The sequence below is a fragment of the Podarcis liolepis genome, assembly GCF_965112155.1.
Source record: "Podarcis liolepis genome assembly, chromosome: 1".
NCBI lineage: Eukaryota > Metazoa > Chordata > Lepidosauria > Squamata > Lacertidae > Podarcis > Podarcis liolepis.
In genome coordinates, this window is record NC_139554.1 from 77,035,441 (window position 1) to 77,050,384 (window position 14,944).

General features: G+C 42.9%; 1 protein-coding gene across 6 annotated transcripts in view; it reads right to left on the minus strand.

Moving 5' to 3' along the window:
• Window positions 1-14,944, minus strand: part of CRACR2B (calcium release activated channel regulator 2B) — a 40,215-nt gene that overhangs the window by 23,565 nt on the left and 1,706 nt on the right. For 2 of the 6 annotated variants that reach the window (XM_083477035.1, XM_083477034.1), the window contains exons 2-4: window positions 14,273-14,339; window positions 4,694-4,766; window positions 2,236-2,480 (exon numbers count right to left, since the gene is read on the minus strand). In XM_083477035.1, coding sequence (XP_083333161.1) covers window positions 2,236-2,436 — 201 coding nt within the window. In that variant the 5' untranslated portion in view covers window positions 2,437-2,480; window positions 4,694-4,766; window positions 14,273-14,339. Of the gene's footprint in view, window positions 1-2,235; window positions 2,481-4,693; window positions 4,767-5,769; window positions 7,729-14,272; window positions 14,340-14,944 lie in introns of all 6 variants that reach the window. The other 4 variants (XM_083477039.1, XM_083477037.1, XM_083477036.1 and 1 more) reach the window with 3 other exon arrangements.

Genomic DNA, 14,944 nt, shown 5'->3' on the forward strand with positions numbered 1-14,944 from the left:
GCACTTTCATGACACAACACTAGTCTTCCCATTCAGAATAGCCACATAATTCAGCTTCTGAAGGGACTGTGCCACTTCAAAATTCAAGTGTTGGTTGCAAGATCAATTGTTCAACCATATTAAAAAACAAACCTGCTTGTGAAGGGCGGCCCTACTGTTAGGAAGGATGAGGCAGCTGCCTCAAGGAGCAAATGCTGGGGGACAGCAGTGCAATTCCCGACTGTTCCTCCTGTGTCCCCCTGCCATTCTCCTCCTGCGGCATGGCCGGTCCTGCTCCACCTCCACAAACAAACAAAAACATTCTAGCTCATGGCTTGGGTGCATGGTAGGAGGGAAAGCTTCTACTGAACATACAGATTGGGTCAGAGGTTGCTGCACCCCCCTCAAGACATTGATTTTTCACCCTTGCCAAACTCAAGTCAATGAGCATTGGAGCTTGTTGAGAGCTCAAGCCATTCTCCATAAGAAGGCAACAGAAGTCTGTGAAGTCCAAGCTCATAATAAGGAAAGGAGTGGTGCAAAGACGATGTTTTGGTACAAGACAATATATCTGTGTCCATCAGGACAGATACTGCAAGTGCTTCTGTTAACAGGTGTGTGTACAAAATCTGGCATTACATAATTTATTGCACAACTCACTGGGGAAACCAGCTCTTGCTTAATAAGCGTGAAACAGGATAAATTCGCCGAGTGACCTCAGGGGCTCTGGGAGCTTTAACGGTTGTACAAAAGAAGGGAATTCAGCAGGTGGAAGTTTGCAGGTCAAACTCCACCTGCAGACATTCTTTCTTCTACAGAACTCTTGCAAAGGTGCAAGAAACCTGCCCTCCTTTTTCACCTTGCTACCCTAAACCAAAGATGGGCACAGAGTGAGATCTGGATCTGGTGGTAGATGCCCGAGTGATTTACAGTTTTGTTTTTAACAAAAGCAATAAAATGGCCCAGGGCCAGCCCAATATATTTTGCAGTCTCAGACAAGGACAAGCTACCCCCATTCTAGAAGCCAAGTGGACTGGCAGGTGAAAGTTACTCCAACACCAACAAGCGGATAGTGTCCTCCGTATCACCTGAGGGAAGCAGACCAGTTTGGGAGGAGCAGGACAAGCTCTGCCCTCCAATAGAGGGCGAATGGTGCACTCACTAGCTCCCTCACTCAGCCTGACGATATGATTTCTTTATAATACATATTGCCTGCCCTTCAATCAGAAGGTTGTAGGGTGAGTCGCAGCATGTAACAACAGAAAACATGCACAATACAATCAAAAGAGCAACAAACATAACATAAGCAACTACCCACAACAATAATTCAAGCACAGGGTTGAACTCCCTCATCCAGAAGTCATCAGCCAAGGGGACCAACGCAGTTTTGGTACCATGTCCAGCACACTTGCCACTTCAGGTGAAACAGGAAGTACTGCCCTGCTGCCTTTACTGTTGGCACAGATTTCGGGTGAGATTCTGGCAATTTCTAGAGAAATCTCGCTGAAATTGCAGAAGAGCTCATGTGCTCTGCAAGATCTTACATGATTTTGGTGAGATCTTGCCAGAAATTGGTGCAATCTTACCCAAAATCGTTGCCGGTGCTGCTTCTCTGCTGGCAACCTCACCTAACGGCTGTGCCAGCCCTGATGTCCAGGCCTGAAGCCAAACTGAAATGGCAGCAGGTCTGAGGCTGGGTCACTATCGCCCTGTTGAGCATAGGGTAGGGAATTTTGTGTCTGGATGATAGGTGCTTAGCGCTTTGCTCAAGCAATAGTCATTCAGCATAGCCTTTGAAGGAGAAACAGTAGATCAGGGGCATGAGAGCAAAGGGGCCTCTACATTTCTAATAGCTGTGTGGAAGAAGGAACTTTTGGGCAGGAGCTTTCATGACAGGTTGCACCTGCCAGAAATTCCACACTGCTGTGAAAGATACAGGATCCCTTGTCCTCCCTGGCATTTCATCACGCTAAGATAGAGAAGGAATGGAAGTACAGAGAGAGCAAATTTCACAGCAGCAGCAACAGCAGCCCCTGATGTGTCAGCAGGAGTTTTCAAGTCTTACACACACACACCCTTAACACACACACACACATTATAGACTTCTGATATCAGTGGGATGTTGATGAAATCTCTCTCCAGCACAATGGTAAATGAAATCTACACATGGCAGTACATTGCTCATAGGTGGCAGTTCAGGAAAGCAAGAGCTTTTCCTCTGCAAAGGAGGTGGCCACAGTCAATTTTCCTGCTTACCTGCATGTCCAGCTTGGTGATAAAGCCCTTCTCCTCCTTGTCACAGAGCCTGAAGAGCTCCCTCGCCTTCTCCAGCATCTCCACCTGCATGTTTCCCACATCATTCAAGCAGAGAGTGGAAGAGATGCCTGAGGCTGCTCCATCCTCTTCCTTGTCCTCCGCATGGGAACTTTCAGAGAGTTCTTCCCCAGGTCTTTCCATTGCTTCAAATGACCATTTACTCGCAGGGACTGGAGTGCATCTAACTGCAAATATAAGGCATTCTTCTTCAAAAAGCAATGTTGGATTGAGTTGTTTAGACTCCTCAAAATACTGGCCTGATTCACAAGTACCATTAAGCCATAGTTTAAAATCAACTATGGCTTAACACAAATGAGGAGTGTGCTGGTAGGTGCAGCCAATGCAATGCTTCCTTCAACCCTCCACTGTTTCCGTGCCACCAAGAAATAAGCCGGAGTCCAGCTTGTGGTGATGTCTCCATAGAAGCCAAAATTTGTTCTTGACTTAACACTCACAGTTTATATCAAGAGAAACAAGCGAGGAGCCTGGGTTCAGAGGTCACAATAAGCTAGACTCTGGCATGTTCTGTCTGTAGCATAGCGGCAGTAGCAGCAAGAGGAGCAGGGGAGGAATGAAATAAGCACTGTATTAGCTGCACCCACCAGCTCACCTTGCTCACTTGTGTTTATTAAGTGGGAACCAGCTGATTGAGTGAAAGGCCACCATCATGCTCCCAAGTAATATGCCTTGTTGAATATGAAACAAAGGACTGGGATTACCCCATTGCTATTACTGAAAGACAATAGAGAAGGGAAATTGACGTCTAGTAACAATGGGATTAACATGCGATTTTCTCACAGAAACCTGCATTTCAAAAGCAAAGGGCAGCTGACAGCTTTCTTGAAAGAACAGGACTGAGTGCCCCTGAGCATTATGGGTAGAGGCCTACCCAAACCCCCTCTTTTTATACTTGCTTTATATTTCTGTAAAATGAAAATTCTCCGTCAGCAGCTGTGGGCTGCCAAGAGAAGAAAAGCATTAAGCAAGATGAGATCACCACAGAATCTAATTAGGAGAAGATAGGACAGGGAAGAGCCAAGACCCTCCTAATTGGCAATGGTGATACAAAGGAATATAAAGTAGGCAGCCATGTTGGGATGAGCACAAAGGTTGAATCCTCCCTGTCCAGCCCAGAACCCTGACAGGGATGCAGACTGGTCCCCTCCTGGATCATCAGATTTGTCACTTGGTGAGAAAGGAGGGGTTGATTGGCTCCCGCTGCATGTGCTCAATAATGTGCTGGTGGCTGCACCCGTTGCTTTCATGCAGCTCCCAGGCCAAAAATGATTAGTTGCCCCCTGAAATAAGCACACATTTTTGGACTTTTAGATTAGCCAGTCTTTTGTTTAGGGAAGTTGTTAATGTTTGATGTTTTATAATGTTTTTAAGATTCTGTTGGGAGCCGCCCAGAGTGGCTGGGGAGGCCCGGCCAGATGGGCTGGGTATAAGCAATAAATTATTATTATTATTATTATTATTATTATTATTATTATTATTATTAGTGTTCAAGGCACCACTGGTTCAGATTCAGAGAAACACAAGTGAAATTCCTGAAGTTGCTACCAAGGGTTGCATTCAATTACGGTAACTTCTACAGAGAGCAGAGCCATTGAAATGGATGACAAAGACTAACTTTGGTACATGGATTTCAATGGTTCTACTCTAAGTAAAACTTAGCGGAATGCAACCCTTGGGGTCCTGATATGGCCAGTTGAAAGCCACTTATTATTTATTTCCATGAAGCACTTAGGCCGCAAGAGCTTCACGTCCTAACAATGCCACATCCTTAAAACAATTTTAACAACTGTTTCCTTTCCTTAGGTAATTGTAATCCTACAAGGGTAATTTAGCATGTTCAAAAAAATTCTCAGCACCCTCACCAAACCAAAATCCATATAACTGTTTGAAAGGAAATGAAGACAACTTAAGCGGCACTTTTGTATGCATGCATAGGTATGCTCTTTGGACCACTTCTTAGGATGCCCCAACATAGCAACACACTCTAAGGCTGCAATCCTACACACATTTAGCTGGAATGTACTTCTGAGCAGACATGCAAAGGATTGCACTGTGTGCAAGTCAATTAGGGGAGGGATGCAAATAAATTATTTCCCAGTTATCCCTTATACATAAAGGTAAAGGTAAAGGACCCCTAGACGGTAAGTCTAGTCAAAGGTGACTATGGGGTGCGGTGCTCATCTCACTTCAGGCTGAGGGAACAGACGTTTGTCCACAGACAGCTTTTCAGGTCATGTGGCCGGCATGTACTCATACTAGAATAGTTATCCCATTGTTTATTCACTATAGATAATGCCCACTCCACAGGATATTTTGTATGCTTATCCCAAACTGTAGGAATGCACTGCTTTCTGATCGCTCTAGGGAATGAGCTACTTACACACACATTCTGTGGCACATCTGTTTTGCAGGCTCCTCTGCCTAAATGTAGATTAACAGCATGTCCACAAATCCTGCACAAAGACAAAAAAGGGTAAGGTGTTACGCATTCCTGCCAACAGTTCTAACTTTTATTTATACAACCGCTTAACCTAAAAAGAAACTAAATCTCCAAACAGTTAACAAGAAAGAATATAGTTGTCAGATCACCAATAAAATCTAGGTGATATATACGAAATCATAATGCTAAGCAGTGCAACCAGGGAAAACAAATACATTTTTTAAAAGCACCTGAAAATGCCATTGTTGATGCCTCCCAAATGACACAAGGGAAGGCCACAGCATAGTCAGCAAGGCCTCCTACAATGATTCTCAGGGTCCACTGAGTCTGAACTGAGATCTGCTAGTGGTCCCAAGTTGTTTAAGGTTTTAAATGGCAATATTAAAAACCTTGAACATGGCTTGGTTGCTAATGAACAGCCACTGCAATTTTTAAAATGGAGGAGTAATGTGTGTACAGCCAGGGACTCTGCTCAGCACCCTACCTGCTGCATTCTGCATGAGCTGCAACTTCCAAACGAAGCCCAGAGGCAGCCCCAGTTTATTGGTTACCCAAATAATTGTGCAGTCTGGAAACTTTCCTGATCCATATAGCCAAAAGTAATTCCTATTAGAACAGGAATGTCAATTACATTGGGCAGACTGGGAGCAATTAAGTAATCTTCTAGGAAAGCAGCTTTTTCTTGATTAGGCTTCCATGGGCATAAAGACACACAGGGTTGGGGTTTCCATCTTGCGTAGAAATAAAATGCATCATTCATTCATTCATTCATTCAGTCATTCATTACCTGCCTTTTTTCTTAGATGGGACTCAAGGTGGCTTACAAGAACTGCTAAAAACATAGAAAAATCCATCATTAAAATACAATTAAATATTGAATGAATTAAAACTATATGCATATTTTTTAAAAAACTGTTTAAAACACTGCAATAATCGCAATAAAAACAGCATGGCAGCAGCCTTTTCATTAAAATCAGTCAATTCCCAAAAGCCTGTTGGAACAAGAAAGTCTTTACCTGCTGGCAGAAAGACAGCAAGAAGGGAGCCAGTCTGACTTCTCTAGCGAGGGAGTTCCAAAGTCTGGGAGCCACTGTGCATGAAGTGTGCGTGAAGACAACCCTCAAAACTATCAAAGCCTCTGTGTATTTTTTTATCTCCATGTGGCTTAGAATATCAGATCATAAATCATATGCAGTCAAAGTTCAAGGAGGCCAGCTAGAAGGAAGTTTTTGCCAAGACTTTATATAGAACTGCCACCAGTATTTTTATTAAGATGTTTTTATTTTAAAAAAGGGTGGGGAGGATAGGAAAGTCGAAGGCTATACAAAATTGCCCAGAGGTGCTACAGGCAGGTGTAATACTCAAGCCTGTTGTTTCTGCTTCTAGCCCATTAAATTTATTGTTAACATCCATTTTAAAGAAAACAGGAAAGATCTGTGTGAAGTTTTAGTGGTGTATGCTCAGCAGAAGAGGATTAGTACAGAAGGTAACAGACTGTGCTCATACTACCCACAACAATGTTTACTGGTGATCAGTCAGTGGAACAAACCAGAAATATCATCTCCAGACAGAATTAAAATAGTCCTTATTTATCAATGTGACCAAAATAATAATAATCACCCCACTGCTTTTGGAGCTCTTGGCTCCCCCCTTTTGTTTTTAATAACCTAAATCATTTGGTACAATCATCAGCAAACCTGGTGAACTTTTTAAGGGCCTTTGAAGTAGTGGGGAAAGAGCAAGGGAAGAGAAGTTTTACGTCATAGTTGTTCCAGGGAGAAGTTTGAGGAATAAGGGAAAGCAAGAAAGAATGCCAGATTTATCGACATACTTCTGGACCAAATTCATGCAGTGGTGTTCTGTCAGAATTTTAAAGAAAGTAACACTTTTCTTTTGGCAGTAGCAACCAGAATTCTGGAGCTCGCAGGAAAAACAAGACTTCCCCCAGGTTATGACAACAAAGCTTGAGATGCTCTGATTCTGAACAAATGGATATAATTAAAGCTGGTGGCCAGTTCACACAGACACCTGCACCTGCACAGGACTTAACCCAGAGGAGCTTTGGATGTTGCTGAACTACAACTCCCATCAGGCCAAGCAAGCATGGACAATGGGCAGAGATTATGGGAGTTGCAGTTCAGCAAACCTCTGGAAGGCCAAATTATCTGACCTAACCCAAAGGCAGGAAAGTCAGCATATACTTGGGGAGTTTTTAATAGATATCAAGGAGATTGTTTGCTCAGTTTATTGTGCAACAGTTGGAATAATATCTTATCGAGAGGAGTGACTGTAGAGATCATTATTAACTGAGAAAGACAGAGCCACTTCATTCCTATTACTTGGCAGCTTGAACAGACACAGACATTGTAGAAACAAATGTAGAAACATACCAGGGTGAGCCAAAATGAGACCTTCCATGCACTGGTATTATGTCAAAGAACTGACACAACCTGCTCCCTCACCAGAAAATTGCAGTTTTAAATAACTTTTAAAAGAGTGGGGAAAACCAGGGCTCAAGATGATCTGGTTACAGCATTCTCTGACCTAATCCCTAGTGTGCAGAGACTTTGTAGTTCCTCAGTAGTGAGTGAAAAGAATCTGTGCTTTCTTACCTTCACCTATGTTTCCTTGGTATGTCTCAAGGTTGAGCCCTGGCACACATTAAAGTACCAAGAATAAGCACATTTGCTGAAGTCCAGCAGAACGTTCATGCAATGCCCCTTGAAAGCCAGGCCAATATTCTTGGCTTCATGTAACAGAGATAAGGACTGACGCTGGAGGAATAGTGACTTGCGCAAGGCCATCCAGTGAGTTCATGTGGTGAGGTTTGAACTGAGGATCAAACATCCAAGCTCACAGCTCTTTCTTTTAATGAGTACAAGCTGTTCCCTTCCCTTGTGGTTGCTTCATGACAATGAATCTGCTCAGCACCTTTAATCAACAGCTGAGGTCCTCTTTTAGGACCCCTCTGCCATCTAAAATAAAGTAGATGTGAACCTGAGAGAAGGCCTTTTCAGTTCTAGCACCCAGTGTTTAGAACAGCCTCTTGAAGAGATGCTAAATCAACATACCTATATGTTGATAAGCTACCTTGTGTACTGCAGCCTAACAAAACGGTGGGGTAAACATTTTTTAACATTTCTAGATCTATTTCTAAGGATAATCATAGGCAAGCAATCTAAACTGAGAGTTTAGTAGCTACAGAATTAAGAAACATCCAAGGATTGGTGCCCAGTAAGAAAGAATTGCAACATGCATGGTGTGTTTACTGCCTCTACAGAGACTCCTAATCCGACACTGGAAAAAGGGGGAGATGTTCTGTACTAGGCACTCTATATGCTTATCAGCACCATAATTAATCACATCTGCTTTGCAGAGAGTTTCCCTGTCAAAAGACCCCATGAAAAATCCACAACATCCACCATGAGTCACATGAGGCTGGAGGAGCTGTGAGGGAAGATTAAAACTAAGGCCCATGGAGGCGGATGTTCCCTGATCACGTCAAATTTGTATTTCAAAGCCATTTTCGGAATGGACAGTTTTCTGGCCATTGTTTCTGTGTGTAGGTGAAAAGGAGTAAAGGGAGGGGGAGCGGACCACTGCTTAGGGGAACCTTTTGTTTGCTATTCATAACCTCCTGTTAAGATGGATTTCAAAAGGTCATGAATAGTTTGTGGAAATTAAAAGCAGGGGGGAGGGTTTCCAAACAACACACCCTCTCTCTCAAGCTGTGCTTATTGCTGTATTAGCCTCACCCTTTCAGGGGATTATAAGGCTTCTGAAAAGATTAACCTTTTAACATAATTCAATAACAAAACACAAGCAGGGGTGCCCAGGTGAGGCCTGCTTTTCCAATGCCCCTTCCCCACCTCAGAGGATTAACGTTTTAACATTAGAAACTAGAGCACTCTGTTTCTGGAAGCAGTCTATCCTTCTTGAGAGCTGTTTTCTTCGTTCTCAAGCACATATGTTATAGATTACCACTGACCTCACTCCCAAGTCTGCACGCTTAGTACATCATAACCCAATGTACTTGCTTTCCCAATGGTGGGAAGTGGGAAGTGAGACTGTGGCCCAGAGCCCTCCGTGTGCTGTTGGAATCTCCCTCAGGATCTCTGGAATATCTTCATACTTTCCCGGCTCTCCAACTCATCAAAACAAATGCAGAGCCTGTAAGCATTTCTGCCTGACACTTTTTAACACGCCATGCAGACAAAACAGCTTGGGATATATACATATGCCAAGTATAGCATGTGGTCTAAGGCGAAATGTGTACAGATTGGGCAAGAGAAGCCTGTATCTGCTAGTCAACCATCTCTGCACACCATTCCTTGCTGCTTTTTAAAAATATCGACAGATATGGGAATCCAAAAACCCTGCAGCACTATGGGCTCATCCAGACTTCCTTTCATGCCATGCTTTCAAGGCACAGGTCCTGTGCTTTAAAGCTCCATGTCTGAAGAAGGGTGGTTGGTTTTTTTGTCCCAGAGCTTTCTCTGGGAAACCCATCCTTTACCACTGAATCAGAGCAAACAGCAGTCTGCGGGAAACTGCAGTGCAACTGGCAGTGAGAACAAGCTCAAGGGTTTTTGAACCTGTGGCATGCCTATTGCTGAGGGCAACGTGGAGCCACCAACTAATCATAACATGACTAGAAGACCTGCATGCCAATCCGCATAACACATTGGTGACAGCTATACTAATAGCAGCAGCAGGTACAAGGATTCAAGCAAGAATAATCTCAGGGATAAAAGGAAAGGAGTGAATTGTTTCACGTAGGCAGCTGTTCTTTGAAGATAAATGACAGCATCCTGGAGAACTATTACTTGTTGTTCCTTGTTGCTTTATTCTAGTCAGGTCAGATAGCCTAGGAATGGAGGGATTAGAACAATAGTTAAATCTCAACTTTCACTTGGGCTGAAGAAATTGCTGCACCCCTCAGACTGGCATTGGTGATGGCCATTTATTATGTGATAAGTAGGCAAGACCAGAGGGACAAGGAAGCAGGGGGAGGGGAGGAGTACCAATTATGCTTGCTTAAGGAACTTATTCATTTTGCATTTGATAATGATAAAGTTGCACATATTCTCGCAGCAGTGCGGATCAACGATTACAAGCAGCCCCACCCCTTTTCAGTGTCCTGTAATTGCCTGTTTGCCATATGCTTGTTTTCAACTGCACAGAAACAGAGGAAACAAAAAGCCACCCCAGCCTGTTGGAAATGTCACGGTAGGATGCTGTTTGTTTTGAAAAGCAGCCGTTCAGGGCTGCAAGCCAAGGCAAAGCTGGCCTTGGCCACAGCAGCACCTATCAAGGAGCACAAGGCCATGAGAAAGGACACAGCACCGGAGCCACTTGACAGGATCACTGAGAGTTCTAAGCAGCATTGTTTAATGCCCTTTACCTCCTCCCCAACTGGTCACCCGATGGGCCTGCAAAGCAGCCCTCAAAGATAATATTTACCCAGCAAAAACAAACTTTGACATACCAATACCAGGAGAAATATATGAGTTCAGGTAGGAGTGCCTTGGCTGCCTGTGGATTTTATTTCCTCTTTCCTTATTAGCTGCTTCAAGATTTTAACTGGAGCCTGAATGGATTTTTAAAAACACTTTTAGGCTCATGGAGGTGACTGAAACAAGGCCATTTACGGAACACAAATCATTGCAGAAATCCCTTCTAAGAATCAAAGATCACACAGCAAGAGCAAAGGTAAAACGGTACATTGCTAAGTCAAATGGGAGCTGGTGATCTTGAAAAAGCTGAGAAGAACAAGCTTTTCTCAACCCCCTTTGGATTGCATGCAGATATATAGGACTATAAAATGCATCCACATCTCTCTCTCTCTCTCTTTCTTTGTGTGCAGTGCTTTTTTTCTTAAAAGAAAAGTTTAGGGGGACTCTCATTTTCCTGCTCATATTAAAATACTGCCCCTCAATGAGGCCAAACTTAGATTCACAAAATGTTTAGGGGTATGCTGTGTCCCCCCAGAAAAAAACACTGTATGTATTTACATACATACACACATAAACAAACAAACAATTGTTTCCAAGGCTCACAGAATTAATGCTTTATCTTGGTTTTGCATGAATCCAAACTATCCATTGGGAGGTATACAATATGCAAAACACACCACTTGACATCATGTTCTGGCCAGATTTGCATCCTTCAGTAGCACCTGCTGTAAAGCTAGACTATTAGCTGCTGCAAGAAGATTTCTCTTACAGTTAAGTGTCTGTAATGCCAAGGATTGCATGAGAGCCCCAGGAGTCTAGGATGCAGTCTAGGAATCATTTTACCACCACTGTTTGTGTGAGCTAGGCCTAGGTTTCGAACATCACACATACCCTTGTTGTCTCTAAGAGCATGGAATTGGTAGGATACCTAGTGGTCCTTTAATTGAACTTCCTGCCCCAAGGCAGTCTTTCCTGAAACAGCTCTGATATCTCAAGTCCTATAATTTCTGCCTCATATACTTTTGGACTTCTTGTGGCAGCCTGCTCAGAATGTTCCTCTGTAGGGAGAATCAAGTCCTGATGGGCAACTGTGTGTAAGCATACTTGGGAATGGGGCTTGTACTCAAGAGTCTTAGATCACTATTCGAAGTTAATCCAAGTTGCAATGTCATTATTCTCCCTCATGTACGGATGAAAAGAAATGGTTTTATTGAGAGCATGGGGGGTAGAACAGAAAAAGAAAGCCAAGAAGGAAATATGAGTTCAATGAGATGCATGCAAATATATGAATCTCAGGAACTCAAAACAGGCCACACATGCAAATATAATCTCTTCGGCAAATGGATTTTGGTCGGTTTTCCTTGAAAAATAACAAGTGCTTGTTTGTCTCTTCTCTTCATCAAGGAGCTCATTTGCTTCCATTTAATGTTGAAAAGAATATGCTCTCACCCTTTGTCCATTTTATTAATGTAACATGGGGGCAGAGAATCATCCAGTGACATGAAAAGGGTCTCTGGAAGGAAATTAAATTATCTGCACTTTGATGCTCCCTTTCAACTTCAAATAATAGATATACAGGATTAATCCCTTCAATTTCCTGACTGATCAGCTGATGGGTCTGCAAAACAGTCCTCAAAGACAATATTTACCCCCTATATCCATGTTCCGTTTGGAAGCATATGAATGTAAAGCTCTGATCCCCAATCGTGTTCTCAGCACTCTCACAAACCTAAAAATTCTCAGTTTTCTGTAAGAAGTCGTCTTTAATATGGTCGTGGAGAAGTGGCTTTTATCCTTTAAAAAGGAACAAGCACTAACAAAAGCTGCAATATGGGGACACATATACAAAGCTGCATTATAGCAAGTTAAACCATGAGTCTATCTAGCAGAGAACCAACAAAACCATTGCACTTCTTCTAGCTCAACATAGCCACACCCTTCCCCCAGAGCGTCCATTAAAGTGTTCTGTTGCACAGTTCTCCACCGCCCATGAGTCATGTCAGGCACTTTGGAATGAACCGCTATAATGGGTTACGAAGGGAGAGCTGCTGTCTAACACTCCACACCTGGCTAGAGTGAAAACTCATCACGCTAGGCAGACTGGGCAGCAGGAGAACCCAGATCTAACAGGAAAAAAGTCAAGCTTTATTATACCAGTAACCCAAGACAACTGCTATCAAAATCACATGAGCACCAGTCCAGGGGCCCTTTGGGCTCCAATGAACACAACTCCCAGTGTCAACACATCTTCCCATTTACTTCACTGGAATGGGCAACGTCATGAAAGAGGGTAGAGGAGTGCCACATGTACAATGGAAGCAGGCACACCTGCAAAGAATTGATGCAACAGAGTGGCAGCCACTGAGAAAAGGCTTCTCGGCCTTTTGGCTAAGATCAAGTGTAGTATCTATGATTCTATGAGAATTGTTATTACACAAGTTCAAGTGACGTCATTTGGGGGTTGTGTGACCTCAGTGATTGGTGGACTTTATATTTGGTGCAGGGGATCAGGCAGTCAAAACGTGTAGCACACAGAATGAAAATGTCACCAAGAACTCACAGGACTGATGCCATGACAGATTGTGGAGTGCTTAATGGGGCAGAAAAAACAGCGTCAAACACTCACTACAGGTCTTTGAAGTTGGGTGTGCTAAGCTCATACCTGAATGCTGTGACAGCTCTACCATTTTCTCTCTCCCCCCCTTAACAATATCTAAAGCCCAACCAGGCTGTAGTGATTAAATCATCAAGAAAAAGGCTGATAAAAGTTAGTTTTTATTTAACTGATACTTTGGCATATATTTTCTTAACAATGGAGCACATCTGACTACTCTGTTAATTTACAACTAATTGAGTAATAATAAGCTTTGTTTTCCTTTGCTACACTATATACATTGTTCATTCTTTCCTATTTTTTAACCTATGGAGGAGATACAGTATTTGTACATAACACTCAGTCTTGGCTTATTTGATCCAATGAACTTCACAGCAGAAATACTATTGCATACAGGTGAGGATGCTGACATTCTTCTCAGCATATCCAGCCAGTTATCCAGAGCAAGGACATAGAAGAGGAATAAGAAGAAGAAAAAATATTGCAAGTGCAAGGCCTCATCCATTCCATGTGAGCATTACACTCATGCTTCCTAAGTTTCCTTCTGGAAGTGCTTATCAGTTCAAATAAATTTACTTTAAAGGAGCTGGGATTTGCAGGTAAACTAACAATCCACACCTGTGACAATGGCCTCAAAGAGCTTTCTCCAAACCATGGAATGTCAGCAAAACAAACTCCACATCAACACCACCATAATTCAACATAAAGTTAATCATGCTCTATCCCACTGAAGTCAATGCTTTTAAGTATGATTAAGTTGGACTGGTTCCTGCATGTTATTTACAGTTCAGTTAAAGCTGCAAGCAGGGCACACTTTCCAGGAAGCAAATGCTACTGAATAAATGAAACAATAATTTATTATCTCTATCCCATTCTTCAACTTCCACACCCAAGTACTCAACCTGATGGGACACTTCTTACAAAAATGCTTAAAATTGCAATGGGGGGGGGGGGGGAAATACTGTGCCAACAAAACAATGTCTCCTGCTATACAAGACAATTTAAACAGCACAAAGTTTCCGTTCTTGATAATAGGTCTTACGCAAATAGGAACCTGTCTTAATTGATACCCTGATTTTTCTATCCTTTGGTCTCAAAATTACATTGTCCTCTTTTCAATTGTTAAGAATCCCCATTCCATGTGTTAACAGAGAGAAGAAAGATGGCTCATGGAAATTTGGAGCTTCTTTCTATGCCCCAAGTGGCTGTTCATTCTGCTACTCCTTTGGTCCGTATAGACTGCTCCATCCATCTGCAATCCCAATTCCTAATTACCCTCCTTCCTTAGGGGCCTAAAACTGCCCTTGTTCCCGACACCAAGCATGCAGCAGTTGAGTTTCTACAGCTGCTGCAACAACACCACCACACTCTTACAATAAAGTTGAAGCTACCCTCAGGCAACTATATAATACTAAGAGCAGACCTGTGTAAAAGTTACATGGGACTTACCAGCTTGAGCCCTGGGTTCAAATCTCAACTCGAAGAGCAGAATTTGTGAAAGGCTCCACTTTTCTACCTGTACAGGGGAGCAATAGAGAAACCCGTGAACACCTTGTGTCAGATATCCAACCACAATCAATCAGCACAGCTGTTACGACAACTGATAATTACTCCTACGGTGCTTAAAATGCCAAGACAAGAGTTTCTAATTCCTCATTGAAATGAGTCATAAGTTATTACTGATAAGAGTGGTTGCATCAGAGGTCATTAACTGGGTCATTGTTAAGGTTCTGTGCCCGTAACAGTGACATAAGCAGCAGAAATTAAACACTACAGTGATGGGGGAAACTGTACCTGTTACATTTCTGTCTGCAATGCACTAAGGGTTGAAGAATCTCTTATAGGAAGAAGATGTAGCAACACTATGGGGACGCATGCTACCACACATGACAATACTCTTAGGACTATACAGTGCTACCTCTGGTTACGAACTTAATTCGTTCTTAACCTGAGGTATCACTTTAGCTAATGGGGCCTCCTGCTGCCGCTGTGCCGCCGCCCCCATCTTCTCTTCTCATCCTTGGGCAAAGTTCTTAACCCGAGGTACTACTTTCAGGTTAGCAGAGTCTGTAACCTGAAGTGTTTGTAACCTGAGGTGTATGTAACCCGAGATACCACTGT